This window comes from Osmia bicornis, chromosome 9 (assembly GCF_907164935.1).
Source record: "Osmia bicornis bicornis chromosome 9, iOsmBic2.1, whole genome shotgun sequence".
Taxonomy (NCBI): domain Eukaryota; kingdom Metazoa; phylum Arthropoda; class Insecta; order Hymenoptera; family Megachilidae; genus Osmia; species Osmia bicornis.
This window is the reverse complement of record NC_060224.1, coordinates 7,383,908-7,401,670: the sequence shown is the minus strand read 5'-3', so window position 1 is coordinate 7,401,670 and position 17,763 is coordinate 7,383,908. Positions and strand designations below refer to the sequence as shown.

The 17,763-nt window shown below is 49.4% G+C and overlaps 2 protein-coding genes across 4 annotated transcripts; one reads left to right on the top strand and one right to left on the bottom strand.

Moving 5' to 3' along the window:
* Nucleotides 1-878: 878 nt before the first annotated feature.
* On the top strand, nt 879-15,479 carry LOC114880664 (atrial natriuretic peptide receptor 1-like). 3 transcript variants are annotated; one of them, XM_029196932.2, is made up of 23 exons: nt 879-1,702; nt 1,776-1,946; nt 2,025-2,199; nt 2,267-2,475; nt 6,493-6,607; nt 6,877-7,211; nt 7,272-7,363; nt 7,431-7,569; nt 7,646-7,727; nt 7,800-7,935; nt 8,243-8,320; nt 8,387-8,464; nt 8,550-8,654; nt 8,963-9,209; nt 9,365-9,523; nt 11,740-11,816; nt 11,949-12,040; nt 12,648-12,797; nt 12,941-13,133; nt 13,222-13,396; nt 13,657-13,755; nt 13,847-13,938; nt 14,002-15,479. In XM_029196932.2, exons 1-23 carry the CDS (start codon nt 1,486-1,488, stop codon nt 14,605-14,607), a joined length of 3,822 nt encoding a protein of 1,273 aa, XP_029052765.1. In that variant the 5' UTR covers nt 879-1,485; the 3' UTR covers nt 14,608-15,479. The 3 variants fall into 3 exon arrangements, with proteins under 3 accessions (XP_029052765.1, XP_046143078.1, XP_046143077.1); XM_046287122.1 differs by having other exon boundaries at nt 1,622-1,702; nt 1,847-1,946; XM_046287121.1 differs by lacking the exons at nt 879-1,702; nt 1,776-1,946; nt 2,025-2,199; nt 2,267-2,475 and adding exons at nt 3,527-4,340; nt 5,895-6,290.
* Nucleotides 15,168-17,474, bottom strand: LOC114880674 (proclotting enzyme-like). Its single transcript, XM_029196946.2, has 8 exons — nt 17,271-17,474; nt 16,961-17,025; nt 16,768-16,907; nt 16,621-16,700; nt 16,281-16,560; nt 15,976-16,220; nt 15,751-15,911; nt 15,168-15,693 (listed from the first exon to the last, which is right to left on the bottom strand). Exons 1-8 carry the CDS (start codon nt 17,386-17,388, stop codon nt 15,532-15,534), a joined length of 1,251 nt encoding a protein of 416 aa, XP_029052779.2. The 5' UTR covers nt 17,389-17,474; the 3' UTR covers nt 15,168-15,531.
* Nucleotides 17,475-17,763: the final 289 nt, after the last annotated feature.

Below are 17,763 nucleotides of genomic sequence, written 5' to 3'. Positions count from 1 at the left end.
AAATCAGACATTTCTATTTGTGAAGTACATATTACAGAATTTTTTCAGATTTTTAGATTGAAAACTAAAGCCGTGAAAAATCAAAAACGTCAAAAAATCCTGAATGATTCATAGCAAGTCGAATTTGGTTTGGGGGCACTTTTGACCATCTTATCCGGCTATACCCTTTGTTACAAATCATTTGAAACGACCGGATATCAGTATTTTCCCTTCGTAAAATGTGCACCAGTACCTCTTACCGGTGTCTCCTTTGTAAGAAAAAACCAGAAATCGCTAATCGTCACTGTCATTTCCCTATAACTATATCTCTACAAAATCGAGCGTTAGAAAAGAAGAATCGGTCGGAAGAGCGAGAAAATCGAGAGCGTCTCGTGACAAGTTTATCATTGATTTTCGAAGAATCGCGAAACGTCGATTGTATTAGATGTAATTAAAAAGGTTGCACGTTTTAGATGCGTATTAAAATATCGTTGTTCCGACTAGGTACGTAGAGAAGAAGCTGCCAGCGGAAACGGAACGCAGGGTGCGCTCCCGCGATTTTTCAAACGGCGCGATTTCGAGTTTCGCGAGAAACAGCGGGTCGATGGCAAGGAGTAAGGACCGACGACGAATGGAAAACGGCGACGTGTTCGAGACGAGACAAAGTTGAGAGCCGAACGGATGGAGGAAGCCACGAGGGTGTTCCGTTTGAAAAGAGCCGCGGCAAGTTGCGCGCGCGAGAAACGAATAAGGTTTGGATGACACGAATATTATCCAAAGCTCGTGAAGAACAAGCGGTAGACGGACGAACACAACGAACGCACCTTTCGATTAGGTATTATCAATCGACGCGATAGAATATGAGCGATAACGCGAGACAAGCCAACGGCACGTCTACTTATGCGTCCACGAGTAGGTAATGCGGCTCAAGATCATCGAACCAGCCGTCAGTAGCGTAGCTATCCGATCTCGCGATGCGTCGCGATTCTTCCGTTTCGGAATCGAACTGCAACTTGGAAAAGGTGTTATAAGCTAGGATAGGCGAGGAGAGGCGTGGCGAAGCTGGACGATCGCTTATCCGTTATCGGACCGCGATCACTAAAGCCTAATCTATCGGTAGCGGCGACTTTACCGCGGCACGCGTGTCATTTCCGACAGATAGAGCGAGCTGACGCGTATCTAAGAATAGTTGTTAAAAAAGCGGCGAATAGACGGACGGCCGTTTTCGCGGATATACGAGCCAGCCGCCGATCCGCGCTCGTCCGTTTTCGTTGATTTGCTCGCGACATACGCGCAACACCTCGGATCAATTCGAACCGGTCGCCGTGAAAGAGGAAAGTGGCTCGCGCGGATCGCGAGCAGGAAAATGGACGCGTGGAAACGAACCTCAAACTGTCCTGCCCGCAAGGTCCTGCTCGGTATCGTGACAGTGGCAAACGAAGCCTCGTCGTTCGAGTCGAAGAGGAGGTGAAAAAGGAAAAGAAGAAGAAGAGAGCGTACACATAGATGGGTACCAAGTGGATCGTCGCGTTGACGATCGCGTGGCTAACGTTTCCGGTGTACGGGAGAACGACTTGTCGCGAGGTACAATTGGCCCGTGACTGCGAGGCCCTGTGCAAGAGAAGCCGGAACGGGCCGATTTCCTGCGAGCTCAGGGTGGCCGTTCTACTGCCGGCCGATCCAAGCTTCGATATTTCCTTGCCAAAGGTTCTTCCGGTTCTCGGTAAGTGAACGGTCGCGTCTCGTTCGCGTTTCTAAGAATCTCGTGAATCGCTCGTTATTGGTTGCTTTCGCAGACTTGGCTGTCTACCACGCTAGATCGCGAGGGCTACTACCACGCTGGTTGAAACTAAAGTTTCTTTCGCAGGACGATCACTGCGACGCGATGTACGCTCAGATCGGCGCGATCGATAGCTTTTCCAATTGCGTTCACCTTTTTCTCGGACCCGCCTGCGATTACTGCGTAGGTAAGAAGCGATCATCGGATTCGGGTATTCCTCGAATCACCACCCTCTGATCCCTTCGCTACCGTTTTCCTTTCGTAGCTGCCGTTGGCAGGGTGGTGAAGTTTTTCGGCGCCCCGTTGATCACCACCGGGGGATTCACCTTCGATTTTACCGAGAAGAAGACCGAGTGCAAAGACGAATACTTTATGACCACTAGAATCGGAAACGTGGCTTTCAGGGATCTCGCCAAATTTATCGTTGCCTTGATGGATCGGTGCGTTTCTACGACTCCTTCATTTTCCCTCGGTCTTGTTTTAACAACGTTTTCTCAACCACCGCAGTCACGAATGGCGAAAGGTGCATCTAGTGTACGCGACGAACGGGCAAAGTCAGGTGGCCGGCAGACACACCTGTCAGCTGATGATGAAGTCGATGGTGGAGTTTATCAAGAAGCAGCCAAACTTTACGTTCGGTACGTTCGACCTGGAGACGACAGTGGGCGATGATTACGAGGAAGCGTTGCGGACTCACGTCGGCAACTGGTACGGTGGTAAGTCGTTCGTTTCTCTTTCGTCGATCGACCGTCGTCTAAAATCTAAACGCACACCGCGTGTAAACGGCGCGTCGATTTTAGGAGAAATCGTACGAAAAGCAGATGCATCGCCGTGTAAACGCGGTTCGAGTTTAGCCTTCAATCGAGTCGACGTTAAAAGGGTATCCGGTTAATGGGTTTGCAAATTTAACGAAAGCTTCGGTTCATCTCGCCAGAGCCAGCCAGCATTCAGATTTTTCAGGAATAATAGCGGTTGCGCCGCGCGCCCACGTAAAACGTTGAACATTAAACGCTTGTCTCGGATGTTTTTCTTTCTGACGACGCCCGTCGATTCGCACGGCACGCAATTGCGTGAATTCACCGCGAACGCGAAAAGAAAGCTTCGATCGTCCGTCTAATTGGTCGTATCAATTAGACGAAGCGAGGAACGTTATCGGATTGTTTCCTGAACGTTATCGCGACGCGTTATCATCGTACCAAAGCGTTTCTATTATTGCTCCGTTACGGCACGATACGCGGCGACGCGTCACAAAGTCTATATTTATACGTTTTCTCGACGAATGGGTGAAAAACGAGTATGCACGCGATCAATCGCTGACAATAGTATCACAAGCTTTTTTTCGATCGATTCTCTTCTCTTCCATCGAAAGCCGCGGTTTTTCTTCCACCGATAAGGATCGCCGAATCGCATACCTTTGGTCGATAATCGGAAGGTTATCTTGGCCGTCGATAACTCGTTTCGATTTCGAATCGACGAATTTTGACGAGGATCGAGGCAAAGAAGATCGCGCACGTCTCGACGAGGATAAGGTTACGCGGTGTAACGAAAAGGTGTATCGTCCTAACGGGCAAAGGGCGTTACAATGCAAAGATATCGGACGCATGCGTTCCCGTGCGCCGCTTGCGATCGGCGCACCAACGCGTACACACGGTACGTGTACCAATGCTATCCTAGACGCGCGTACTCTGGGTCAGAGAGGGAGAGAAGGATGAAGAGGAAAAGGAAGAGAGCGATCTCGTCTGGCATCGCTGGCGATCCCGCGAGAACAGCGGATTTACCGCCGCTTGCCTCAGTTTCAATCGCGCGCCCCGAGCTTGCTCGCGCCAACCGCCACCACGACTCAACAGCCCTCGCGCTCCTCGAGCTTTCCTTTCGAAATCGTTCGCGACCGGTTCGCAGTTGGAAACGCGGTTCGAGAGAATCTTTCATTCGATTCCTTCGAAGATCCGTTTATAAATCGGTTTGCGAATCGATAGAATCGGAAGAAATCGAAATCGGCACGGTCCAGGTAACAGGACAGAGACGCGAAATGCGAACGCGACGCGTGGGCGTGTGCCCGGAGGAGACCGCGAGTCGCCGCGTGGACGCGTGAACTTGGAAAATCGGGAAAAGATTGGTGCGATGCGCGCGACCGAAGGAACGAGAAGAAAGAGGTAGCCGAGCAATCCGAAACCCTTGGAGGAAGGTAATCGCGACAAGATGCAACGGCGATCGAAAACGGGAAAGTGGTACGGACGCGGTAACGAGGCGCCGATGAGATTAACGTTGCTGCTGACGACGATGTGTGCTAGCGCGAGCGCGAATGCCTCGACCACGATGGAGCCAGCCTCGGTAGACTGCATGGAACCGCGGGCGTCGCTGAAGAAGGAGGTGAAGCTTGCGGTGATAGCACCTGCCGATCCTCGCCACGAGCAGAGCTTGCCGAGAGTTTTGCCGGCCGTCGTTTTGGCGGTGAGAGCAGTCAGTTCGGCGAAGGGACCACTGGCTGGATGGGAAATAAAGGTGGACCATCGGGACTCGCAATGCTCGAGCACCTACGGTCCTTTGGCGGCATTCGAGTTTTACATCAATCGCACGGCAGGTCATCCTCTTTAAGTTCCTCGCTTTACATCCTCTTCTCTCTCTTTCAATTTCAACTTGCGTTTTGTTTATCCCGCACGAATTGTACACCGGTGAAAAATGCCGATCTTTGTTCCCGTTGACGGGTCCCCTGATGCTTATCGATATCTATAATTAGAATTGTTTACGCGCTCGCCCATCGAGCTTTCCTTCGTTTTCGACGGTTTATCGACGCTATTATCGAGCGTGACTGATCGCCGGCGAGTAGTAGCAACGTTCAGCTGCAACGGTGGCGGAGAATCGATTCGCGTGGTCGCGTCCCAAAGGGCTCGGCTCGACGATTAGTTGGCGGTGCGGTTTAATAAGGACCGTTTCGCGTAGCAGAAATGGTCAGCCAACACGGTTGACGTCACGTTCCGGGGACCGAGACGACGGGACGTGCAGCTGCAAAGCAACGACTTTTCTCTTTGCTCTTCTTTCTCGTTCCGAGACCGTTAAATACCTCTTCAATTCCGTTTAATTAGTTCTCTCAAAGTCCTGGCCGTTTCTCTCGCTTCCATAGGGAATTGTAGGAATTAGCTGGTTGCTCGGACGCAAAGCGATTCGTTTGCTCGGACGTCTCTGCCCGCGACGCGTTCTCGTTCCAGCTTTCGACGATTCGCTACGATCGCGTTTGATCGTGTTTACGCGAGCAGCTGTAATAAAACGGCCTCGATCGAAACACGCGGGACTCATCAACGCTCTTCTTTCTTTTTTTTTATTTTTTCATTCTGGATAGAAGCGCATCTTCCATCCGATGAAAAACGGTCGATAAGCTCTCGTTGATATTCTCGTCGGCCAATTTCCCTTCCTTTTAACGCCGCCTTTCCATCACCTGTACATTTTCCGACGCTCCGGCGTGGAAAGTGATAGCCGTAGGTGTTTTTCGGACGCATCGTATAGCGAGATAAACGTTATCGTTTCGTGAAAATACATCGCCCGGAGAGACGGATACTCGATAAGCTTGGAATTCTCGTCGATTCGATGGATCGAAGGGAACGGAACGGAAGCAACCGCTCTCATCGACCGTGGAAACCACCGCGTGCCACTCCTCTCCTCTTCACGTTGCTTGTTCCAGCAATTCGCGATCGCAATTGGCACGCGGTGGTTACTTTGCAACGCTAATCGTCGATCGATCCACGCGATACTCTCGGATATGCCCGATCAACTAACTTTCCTTTTCGATCTCGATTTTCATCGCAAAGCGCCAACTAGGCGTGGTCTACGATCGAACGGAATTACCATTTTTTTTTCTCGACTTTGCTAAGCGCACAGAGAATCGGAGAGACGAGGGGAAAGAAAAAAGGACGGTGAAACTTGTTAATGAAATTGAATCGTTGGATTAAGCTCGGGACGCGAAACACGACTAGAATATTTTCGTTCGGTAAGTTTTCTCGGGGAAAGGAATTCCGACGGGGGCGAGGGCAGTTTATCAGGAGGTATTTACCAAAGTCGAAGTAGCGCGATGAAAGAGAGAAGAGATGGGGAGAAAATGGTGGTGTTTTTCATTTGATCGCATGGATCGTTTCGAACGCAGACGCTTTTCTGGGCCCCGTCTGCGATTACGTGATCGCGCCGGTCGCCAGATACGCCGGTGTCTGGAGGATCCCGGTGTTGACGGCCGGCGCTCAGGCCGAGGCGTTTCGCTACAAGGGTGAACACTATCCCACCCTGACCAGGATGATGGGTTCCCACCGGCTGGTCGGCGAGGCGCTCAGGCATATCTTGAAACGTTTCGGATGGAAAATCGCCGGACTTCTTTATCACAATCACGCGATGGCGAGCAGCCGCGGCAACTCCGAGTGCCACTTCACATTGGGCGCCGTGTTCACCGCTTTGAATCAAACGCCTGTCTACCGAAGCTTCAATCAAGAGACGACGAGCGGCGAGGACTACAGGAATTTGCTCGTCTTCCTCGCTAAGTCTGCCAGGAGTAAGTGGTCCCTTCGTCCCTTTCGTCGTCCCATTCGATCGTTCCTCCGATTTTTTACGCGGTAAATCGCGGGATATAATCGAACGCGTAAAACTCGTATTACCGGGAATAGGTTGAAAAGACGACGGTTAGTCGGCAGAAAGTATCCTAGTGAAATTTAAGCGTAAATCGATGCAACGACGAAACTTTTTCTCCCTTTCAGTCGTAGTGATGTGCGCCAATTCGACGACGATCAGGGAAATTTTACTGGCCGCCGAACAACTCGGGATGGTGGATTCCGGGGAGTACGTGTTCTTCTCGATCGAGCTATCGTCCAGGTAAGGGTGCTCGAACGAACTTGAACGGTTCTCGAGGGTACGCGAGATGTTTGCCGAAGTGGATCGGGGATTAAAATTCATCCGTTCGAACGGAGAAACGAGCTAGCTTTTTTACTTGTTCCGTCGCAGTTTTCCTATCGAGACTTTGATCGAACGACGAAAAGCGATGCCTCGATTTCCCCTCGAGTCGAATTCAATTAGCTCCGTTGCCGTCCGCAAACCACAGCTTCCTTGTTCGAATCTACGGTTACGCCGTTTGGTTGTTTCAGCGACAACAACTCGGAGGAACCGTGGAGAGTGGAAACCGATACGGAGGAGAAAAACGAGAAGGCGCGAAAAGCCTACCAGGCGTTGTTAACGGTGACCGCGCGAACTCCCGATAATATCGAGTACTTGAACTTTTCGAGGGAAGTGAAATCACTGGCCCAGAGCAACTACAATTTCACCTTCGGAAACAGTTCGGTCTCGACGTTTGTCACCGCTTTTTACGACGCTGTCCTCCTTTACGCCCTTGCGCTTAAGGAGAGCTTGCCGGCATATCCGGGAAAAATTAATTTAGACGGCGGTGATCTCACCCGAAGGATGTGGGGAAGAAGTTTCAAAGGTAATTCAAAAGCCTCACCTTTTTTTTTTTCCTTTTCGATGCTCGAACGTTCGGTTGCAGGTATAACGGGTGACGTGAATATCGACGAGAACGGCGATCGAATAGCGGACTACTCTCTTCTCGACATGAATCCTGAAACATCGAGGTTCGAGGTAAAACGACGCGAAAATTTTCGGCAATCGGTCACTTCTTTCCCTAAACATCTATCGTTTCTCGCAGATCGTCGCTAATTATTACGGCGCCAATAAAACGCTCGAGTATATCCCTGGGAAAAGGATTCACTGGTCCGGTGGTCGAAAGGAACCACCGCCGGATACACCCACCTGCGGCTTCGACGGCTCCTTGTGTCCCGATAATTGTAAGTTTTTCCAATCGATCGGTTACATCGTCCGGTTGCGTTTCACGCTTCCAATCGGTTCTCTGTTCTACGACAGCTCTTCCAGGACACGCGATTCTCTCGATGGTCCTCAGCTCGATCGTCGTCGTCCTCGCAATCGTTTCGGTTTTTATCTACAGGTAAGCTGATCGATTATCGACAAAGACAAAGAAACCTGAAAGAAAAACGAGACGATGGAATTATTTTTACAGACACTTTAAGCTCGAAGCGGAAATAGCTTCGATGACCTGGAAGGTGCACTGGAACGATATTATCGTGATGCCGAACGCGAAAACGAGAGGTTCCATGTACTCGTTGATGGCGAACAAGATGCGCGGTAGCCAACTGGTGAATACCCGAGAGATATCGCGTTTGTTCCGTTATCAAAGGAGAACGACGATATCGAGTTACCTTAGATGTCGGAGATTTTACGAGAAAAATAGCCGTCCCTCTTTGTTCCGAGTGCTGTCGCGAGCACTCGATCCTTCCTTTTTCTACCTCTCGCTTTTTCCTCTGGAAAATAAAATTTCTTTTTAATCGGGAATATTGTTTCTCGAAAAACGAAAAAAAAAAGAAATCTCTTCACGTTTACCCGAGATCGCGTCGCTATTCTCTTTTCTCCGTTCAAACAAATACGAACGCGTTTTGTTTGCAGACCATCTATTCGGTGGATAACGCCAGTTTTGGGGCCGAACTGGACAGAACCGTCTACGTTCCAACGGGGATATACAAGGTTCGATTGTTACGGTGACGGTATAAAAAGACGGTGATATTAACAAACTACGAACATTCGTTGCAGAACTCCAAGGTTGCCATAAAACTGATACCGAAGGACAAGGTGGAAATCTCGCGGCCTCTGTTGCTCGAACTGAAGAGGGTGAGTAGCAACGATCGGCGAGGGAAATCGTCAAATTTTACTTTTACAAACGATATTACTTTCCTTCATTTTCTTTTTCGCATAGATGAAGGACCTTCAGCACGATCATCTGGTGCGGTTCTACGGTGCTTGCGTCGAGCCCCCGCACTGTTGCCTCTTGACCGAATACTGCCCCAAGGGTTCTCTTCAGGTTCGTCGAACTTTCCCGCAAGTACACGCGATCGATTCGACTCTGAACGAATAGTAACTGTAAATAATGTCTAGAGTAAGTTGAGAGTAGCCGAGAACGTAACTCACGGTTCGTATTACCTATATTCGGTAGTAGTGGGTGGATGGGAGGGAAGGTCGATTAACTTTGCTCGAGTTTCTCGTAGCCCACAGTCTACGCTCTCGTTATCGAACTCGATTAAAAAAGCAATCGAATTTCGAGATGAAACTCTAATCGTTTTACATAGCGATCTAAATCCTTTGACGCTTGAACCGATGTTTCCCTGACAGGACATCTTGGAGAACCAACAGATCAAACTGGATCGCGTGTTTCGAGGATCTCTGATACACGATATCGTTCGAGGGATGGGGTATCTTCACGCGTCCGAACTAAAGAGCCACGGCAATTTAAAATCCTCCAACTGTGTGGTCGATTCGCGATTCGTTCTCAAGATCGCCGATTTTGGATTGCACGAACTGAGGAAGCCTAATCCCATCGAAGCGGAAGCGGACAGGAACAGCTATGCCTACTGGAGAAGTGAGCGTTTCAGATTGTCGAGAAACATTGTCGTCTACGCGAATAAAACGAGCCAGTAACTCGTAGAACGGAGGGAAAAACGATGCGTTTTTCCTTGCCTGTTCGAAACTTGGCTCGCAGAAACACAGAAACACGAATTGTCGTTGTTTATTCAGGACAGCTGTGGACGGCGCCGGAATTGTTGCGAATGGAAAGGCGACCACCGGAAGGTACTCAAAAGGGCGACGTGTACAGCTTCGGTATAATCGTCCACGAGATCGTGGTACGAAAAGGACCATTCTACTTGGGTGACGACCGCGACCTCTCACCGAACGGTAGGTGGTCGAGTTTTTCCCTTACCCAGACATTCACCACCGTTGATACGCGACGTTCGATTTTCCGACGTTTCGCGGCTGGAAAAGCGGATAAGAAGCAACCGGTAAGGGAGTTTGGCGAAAGCTCGTATCGACCGGGTGGAGCTGGTAGGAAAAGGGAATCGCTGGTTCGGGTTCTCCCGGTGTGGGTCGATCGGTAACGAAGTTTACGAGCTTTCGCAAGCTCGTTGTCGAGCAGAGAGCGGCAGGATCGATCACAGGATGGAACGTGCCACAAGTAGGCTAGGAGCTTTCCGAGACGGGGGTTGAAAGCTCAGTCGAAGCTTTCACGCGTCCTGGAACGCACACGGTTTCGCGCGCGCTTCCTCGTCGCTTCTTTCTGTCCATCTCCTTCTTCCTTTTTTTTTCTATCTTCTTCTCGAACACGCACCAACATCCGCACGACTCCATTCTCTTATACACCGACAATTCACGCTCTCCCCTTTGCGCCCGTGTCCGTTCGCTACTGTTTCACCCCTTTTCACGGGATTCCTGATCCCGTGTCGGCACGTGAAATCAACGGATACGCAGTTACCCCTGAAGTTGAAGGTCCGATAGACTGATAGACGAACGCGGTAGGTCCCGTTTACCGGTCTCTGTTTCGATTAATCAACCCTTAGGAAATCGAGCGTCCAGAGGAACGTGTGTGCGCGCGGGTGACTTGCTGCGTGCCTGCGTGTCTCGGGTGTTGCGTGTTTGCGTGCCTACGTGCCTGTGTTTACCAATCGTTAGACCGTCCCATTTATGCGGCCGGATTTTCCTTTTTGCTCGATATTCAACCTCTTTTTCCCCTCCACCCCTTCTTCAATCACTCTCTCTCTCTCTCTCCCTCCTCCCTCCATCTCGCTCTATCTGCCTCTCACCCTCGCGCTGTATCCACACGTCCCTATCCGTTCCCCCTACTTCGTCCTCCTTCCCTTTTCCTCCCGCCTTCTGTTCTTGCTCGTTTTTTCGAAGCCAATTACCCTGATTCCGTATCCGAGATCCGGCAATTAATTGATTACTTCGTACGGGCCGGAACACACGACTCGACGCGAGCACGCCGCGTCGCGAATCCTTTCGAGCGCAAAACACCGTGATACGGTAGACACGATGCCGCGGATATCCTCGATATTCTCCTGGATTCAGGGTTTCCTCGAGTATGGAATGGGTTCGAATCGAAGGCCAGCATAAACAACGGCGTTGCGTAAGCGGAAAAGAATCGCCGGCACGGCGACCCGTTGGCTCGTGTGTCGCGGCTATTATTTTATGTCCCATCGAGACGAAAGGAGAAATTGCACGTTTCTAGAACTTGTTCGCGTTTTGATTCGGTTCGCTCTTTGACGATATCGCGATGTCAGCGGGTTAAAAGGGGGTCGTTGAATCGAAGCAGGGAACTGTCGAGTAAACTGCCCATGTGGTAGGTAGGCGCGGAGTTTTCCCTTCGAATTCGGTCAATCGTATTCGGTACTTTCCTTCCCCCTTTATCTTGAATCATTCGCAGTCGACCCCGTTAATTGCACACGCGGTTACGTTTCCATGAATCCTGATGATCGTGGAAAAAGAATGGAAGGAGCGAGTGGGAGAGAGCGAGTAAGAGAAATAGAGTGTGCGAGATACAGGAGGAAGAAATAGGTGGAGAAAAAAAGCATAGTAATCGGGATAGATAGGAAAAGGAGAAGAGATGGCAGAAAGAAGCAATACGTCGAGCACGAGTAGTCTAACGTTGCCGGCGATGCCGGGCGCCAGTCCCGACGGTGGGGCCAGCCCTCGAAGGGCCGTCAGTCCTTTGCTAGAAGTCCGTAGGCCTCACTGCACCCTCAACTGCGAGACTTGCAACGTCTTCCTGGAGGATCTGTACAGGCACAGTAGGTTGCACATTTCCCTTTTGCCGTGATCTTGCTTCTTCCTTCTTCCTTTGTGCTTGCCCGAGGAAGAGACGCGGCATCGCATGAATTTCCGTTCGCCTCGTTTCAATAAACGGGACTCGTTCCACTGAACGGACCTTGTCGAACAAGTAGCGAGTAGAACCGACAAGTCCGACGGGACGCGATCACTGCACGCCGTGCATCGAACGGATCGATCGATTGGTTCGATCAACCTCGGGTTTTTCTCTATGTCTCTCTACTCGAATCTACGTGATCGGTCAAACGAGATTCATCAGTCGGCGAATCCAAACAATTATCGTTCCGTTTCAGAAATCGTAGAAGGAGTGAAAAGGGGCGGTGGTTCCCCTTTGAGGCCAGCGATCGACGAGTCCGCGGTCGAAGAAGAAGTAAGCACGCTTTCTTTTCCAATTATTCGAATCACTGAACGGTAATGTCGCGTTCCAGTCTTGTCGGAAATAGATCGTTAGATAAGATCGATCGTTGCGATTCGGGGAATAACGAGTGCGATTTTCGATTAGGTGGCTACGTTGATGAGGAGATGCTGGGCACAAGACTCCGCGGACCGACCAGATTTTCCCGCGCTCAAGCAGACTATACGAAAAATTAACAAGTGAGTAACGACACCTTTCCGCATCGTCGATCGCCATTCTTTTTCTCAACTTCCTCCACCGTTGTTTTGCTTTTCTCTTTGTCTCGAGGTCGATCATCTCCGATATTGGCATACTTGTCAGCAATATTCCTTCCAACTATTTCAGAAGTTCGTTGAAATCCTGCTTTCTATCGACGCGTCGCGGCGTCTGCTTATCCGCGATATCCTTTTCGGTAATTTTCAAAGTCGAATCGTACAGCCTGTTGCGCGAACCGCGTCAAGCGTGAAATGCTCGACCGCGCGGTAAATTTGATTTTTTCTCGATAGAATCGAATCACCAAGTTCACCTCCGCGTACCTTTCTTATTTTTCAATCGACCGTTAAAAATTAATTAACAGATATTTCGAACGTCACGAGGGTCGAGCGTTTTATCGATCGATAGGAGCATCCTGTTGCGCGATACCGGGATACTTGCGCAGACGACTCCTCGTTATCTCCATTTTCCTAAACTTTATTCGCAAAAATGAATTTTAAACCGCGATTTCGCGTAATGGCATCGCGTTCACCCTCGATTGCTTCGGAATGACATTTTCGAACGACCAACAGGGAAAGTACACGTTCGTTTCAGAGACTACGAGAGCAGCAATATTCTGGACAATTTACTCTCTCGTATGGAACAATACGCCACGAATTTGGAGACTTTGGTGGAGGAACGTACCGCTGATTACCTCGAAGAGAAACGCAAATGCGAAGAGCTTCTTTATCAATTATTGCCCAAGTGAGTAGAAATTTCTATTCTCCGCCCTCCCTTCGCCTTCTTAAAGTATCTTCTCCCCCGAGAAATCTCGTGAACGCGAATCGATCGATGACGATAAGAGAACCATCGAGACGAAGAAGATGAAGAACGTTCGAAAATTTCAGGTCCGTCGCGTCTCAGCTGATACTCGGTCAAAGCGTGATTGCCGAAACTTACGATCAAGTGACCATCTACTTTAGCGATATAGTAGGATTTACCAAACTATCGGCCGAGAGCACTCCTCTTCAAGTGGTGGATCTGCTTAACGATCTCTACACGTGTTTCGACTCCATTATCGAAAATTTTGACGTCTACAAGGTAAACGCGATTATCGATCCCGTACTTTCGCTTTCGCACGGTTAACGCGTTTCATTTTCAACCGTTTCACGGGCTTTACCTTCATCAGGTGGAGACGATAGGTGACGCTTACATGGTAGTGTCTGGATTACCGGTGAGAAACGGAACGAATCACGCGAGGGAAATTGCCAGGATGAGCTTAGCGTTAAGAGACACCGTGATGACGTTCAGTATAAGACACAGGCCGAACGAGCAACTTAAGCTTCGAATTGGGATGCATTCCGGTAAAATAGAATTTCTCGATAACAATCATTGTCCTTTTTTTTCCCCCCTCCACTCTCGGACGAAATTGGATCATTACCCGTTTACTTTTATTCTTTTTCTCTCGTTAATTTCGATGGAATTTTCTTTCCTTTTCTTTCCCCCGTTCGATGCGGGAAAGTCTGCTGCACGTAACTCGTTTCGTTGATCGTTAATCTCGTTGGGCTTATGATCGCGCGGTAAATATTCGTAGATTGACCGGATCGACGACTCGCGATTTCAGGACCCTGCGTGGCTGGCGTAGTCGGCTTGAAGATGCCAAGGTACTGTCTCTTCGGAGATACCGTTAACACAGCCTCTAGAATGGAGAGCAACGGTGAAGGTAATTTACTTAATTCTGTAGTAATTAATTCTGCTACTTTCCATTATCGAACCGCTCGTTTCTCCACTCGAATACGTTTTCCCGTTCGCAGCTCTGATGATCCACGTCAGTCCAAAGACGAAGGAAATCTTGGACACCTTTCGCACCTTCGAACTTGTTTGCAGAGGCGAGGTCACTCTGAAGGTGAGATCCTACAAAGGAAACGATCCCTTCGATTTACCTTATCTTTGCGTGTTTGCTTAACAGGGTAAAGGCACGATGACTACGTACTGGTTGATGGGTGAGAAGCCAACCAACAATAACGTTCAGCGAGCAAACGTTTCCTCGATAACGACATCGACAACGACGACGACAACGACGGCAGCAGCAACCATGACAACGATCGCGACGACGACGAAGCCGGAAGATAAACGACCGTGCGATATGGCGCGGCAAAGCTGTCAGGAGCAGAATACGAGTGTTCGAGTGCCGACAAAGATTCCGGAACAGTCAGGATCTCAGTCTAATCAGCTTCGACGACAGTCGATCGGTCCTCGCGACGTTCAAATTCAGAGTCGTAAAGAAACGACCGACGACGGTGGCGGAGGCGGTGGTGGAGGTGGTGGCGGGGGTGGTAACAACGTAACTGGAAACGGAGCAACGATTCGCTCTCGTTCGATATCTGGCAGCTCGACGGTAGACGTTTCGCCGTCTCGAAATCGCGTTTCCGTCTCCGCCTCGGCGTCGTCGAACAGCGCGATTTCGCAACCCCGTCGTTCCTATCAAACGACCGCCGACAGTATTCCGAATCACACGGAGAGTGGACCAAACGCACCTCTGTTGGTACCCGCGGCACCACCCCCCCGAGTCTAGCTCCCTACCACTCACACATTGTTCATTCGTGATTCCTGTATCATCGTCTCTCGTGTAGAATAGCAGCGAAGCAACCTCTGATCGGCCCGTGTCCGATTGAAATTTGGGTCCACTCGTTCGAAAGAATGCCTCCTGCCTTTCGACGTAAAATACACTGATTCACGGAGAAGAGCTTAGTTGGGCGCCAACAACAATATTTCCTATCCATTGTCCATAGGAAAGGGTGCGTCTGTTCGCGACCTACCTACCTACCTACCGTGTTCCCCATAGCGTCGATAATTTTTCGAGGACCAGCGCTTTCACTAGAATAACCGCGAAACTCCGAAACACCAGATTTTATACGCGTACGCGGAAACTGTTCGAAACTGATATCTGGTAGAACGAAATGGAGGGAAGAAAAACTATGAAGCAAACAGGAAATGACACGATGCGAGTAAAATATGTTGCGCGCACGCGTATGATTGCATAACTCAACACAAAACGGGCTATATTCCTGTGTACCTATACGCATGGCACGTGCATACACGAGCAGACGCAACACAGACAGACAAACACATACGTAATCGTATACACTTATATTTATATTTATGAAGAGTTAAAGTTAGATATCGGTGTGTAAAAGTAGAGGCGGGGCCTCGTCCGAAAATCACGGCCGTATCTATAGCTTGACTATTGGCTATGCGCAAAATGGTCGCATGCTAGAGGTATCAGGTACGCGTATACGCGCGTGGTACACGCCGTAAAACGAAAGTACGAGAATCGAGCACGACCCGCGTCCCGAAGATCGAATTTCTCTCTATTCGTGTCAATCTCTTTTAACGTTGTAACGATCGATATTCCTAAAATAAAATTTCATTGTTTCCAAACGTCAATCGAATTTTCTTTTTACAATCCTCCGACCTAACCCGTCCAAGTCCAAACCAGTTAAAAGACAGCGTTCTCGAATATCCAATCCAGGTAAGAGCTGACCCGCGTGTATATACCAGGACGTCCAGGCTCGCCGCAACGTATCCCCCAAGATACTATCCCGATGTTCACCCATTTCCCGTTTTCCAACCGATGCAGCAGCGGTCCCCCGGAGTCGCCCTGCGTGCAAACGTGCCGAGAATTAATCTGAGATTATGCGATTACTCGGCAATTTACCTGGCAAGCATCGCGTCCACCTTCGTAAGCGCCAGCGCACATCACCGTCCTCGGTATTCGTTGAACGAAACTTTGAACGCAGCTGGCCTGAGGCCATACGGGAACCTCGACTTCCATCAACACCGTACTGGCGGGACCGCCGTAGTAACTGGTACCCCAACCTGAAAAACGTCGCAGCGATATGTAATTAATTCGTCTCGCAAAGATCGATTCTTATCGGCTAACCGGTTACGATCGCGCTCTTGTTTTCGAACGTTTGATCGATCGGCGGCAAACAGACGGGCCAAACGTAGCTGTCGAACACGGTCGGTCGATGCATCTTCACGATCGCGATGTCGTTCTCGTACGAAACGGGATCAAAGTCCTGATGGACCCGTGTCTCCGACACCGAAAAGTCCAAGGCTCTGGTCTCTTCGGACGTGTCGAAATCGTACTCGCCCAGCCGGACTCTGATTTCTTCGCGTTCGTACCTGAAAAATAAGGAGTCCGAGGAGACAAACGATGTCGAACTGTTTCGCCAGTTTACCTGCCTGTTCACGCAATGAGCCGCGGTTAACACGTGTCTATCGGTGACGAGTACCCCGCCACAAAATTGGATCTGATCCTTTCTGAGAAGAGCCACCATCCATGGCCATTCTCTGGGATCGGCCGGTTCACCGCCCACCAGCCTGGTTCGACCGTTTGAACTCGTTCCGCATCCTCGAGGTCTTTCCGGTTTCTTCTCCGCTCGATACGTCGTGCTCTCTGCCATCCAAACGATTCTACTCGCGTCAGCGCCGATCCCCGTTTCCTTCGATTTTTCAACGTTCACTGAAACGCGGAACAATCTAGCATCTTCTGTGTCTGTCAATTTTGATTTATATTACGTACCGGCAATCAGCGGCAAAATATTGGCGAGTTCCTCCTCGACGACCAAATTCTTTGACACCTCGCAACACACGCCAACGTAGCTGTTTTAATTTATTTGTTAATTAAAATTGATCAAATTAGGGGAGACAGAGTAAAAGCGAAACTTACGCTTCGTCAATCGTACACGCGTGTTTCATCGCGAGGGTGAAGTTCGATCGGTATTCCTGAAGGAAACACGTGGTCAGGTATTCGCAGCGTCCAGTTTTCTCGCTCGGTCCGATGCATCTCGTCGACGTTGAAGATAATGCCTAAACACGGATTCCTTCAATTTTTTAGAAATGTTTATGAAACGATAACGTACCTTATCAATGGAAGCGGAATAGAAGGATTCCTGTTCACGTCCAACGGAGTGATTCCTCGTCGAATCTAGAAACGAGAATGATAAAACGTAGAGTTATCGAGTGTGCTGGACGAGCAGATAGCGCGTATAAAATGCCAAGAATTTACGATTCTTCTATTCCGTTTGCGTGTCGAACAAATTCGAATCGTTTATTTGGTGAGAAATGGCTTCTTGAATTCCTCCAGGAGAAAAAAGAGGAACAATTTGAATTTTCATGGAAAGTAGAAGGCAACGGGACAACGTTATCGCGAAGACGAATGAGTCTACTTACTCGTAACGTTTCTATCACCCAGGAAAAGAGATTGTCCGCGCCACGGGATGCATAAGAAGCAGAGGAAAAACGTTCCTCGGATTAAGCACGTTCGAAGAGGTGTTTGTAAGCGTTTCATCTTCCAACCAGAATCACGACCGAGAACCGTTGATGGACGACACAGAACAGACAACGACGAAGTCGAAAATGCGGAAACGCTCGCTTATATACGCGGCGCGTACTTGTACCTCGAGCAGGGCAACCCGCCTTGCTCCTTGGAAATTTGGTTGCCTGTCTTCCAGGCTCAGGGATACTTTTATTTTATTATTCTACAGAACATAATCTTGTAAAGTTATTAACGACAACTACCATCGACGCTTGTTAAGAAATATAAAATATACAATTTCTAGAGATTTTCCCATTTTCCGCGTAAACGGTTTGATTCAATAGCGTCGAGCAAAAGCTTTCTCTTCTTTCTTCTTTTGCAGTTAATTTGCTTTCGCTTCTGTTGAGA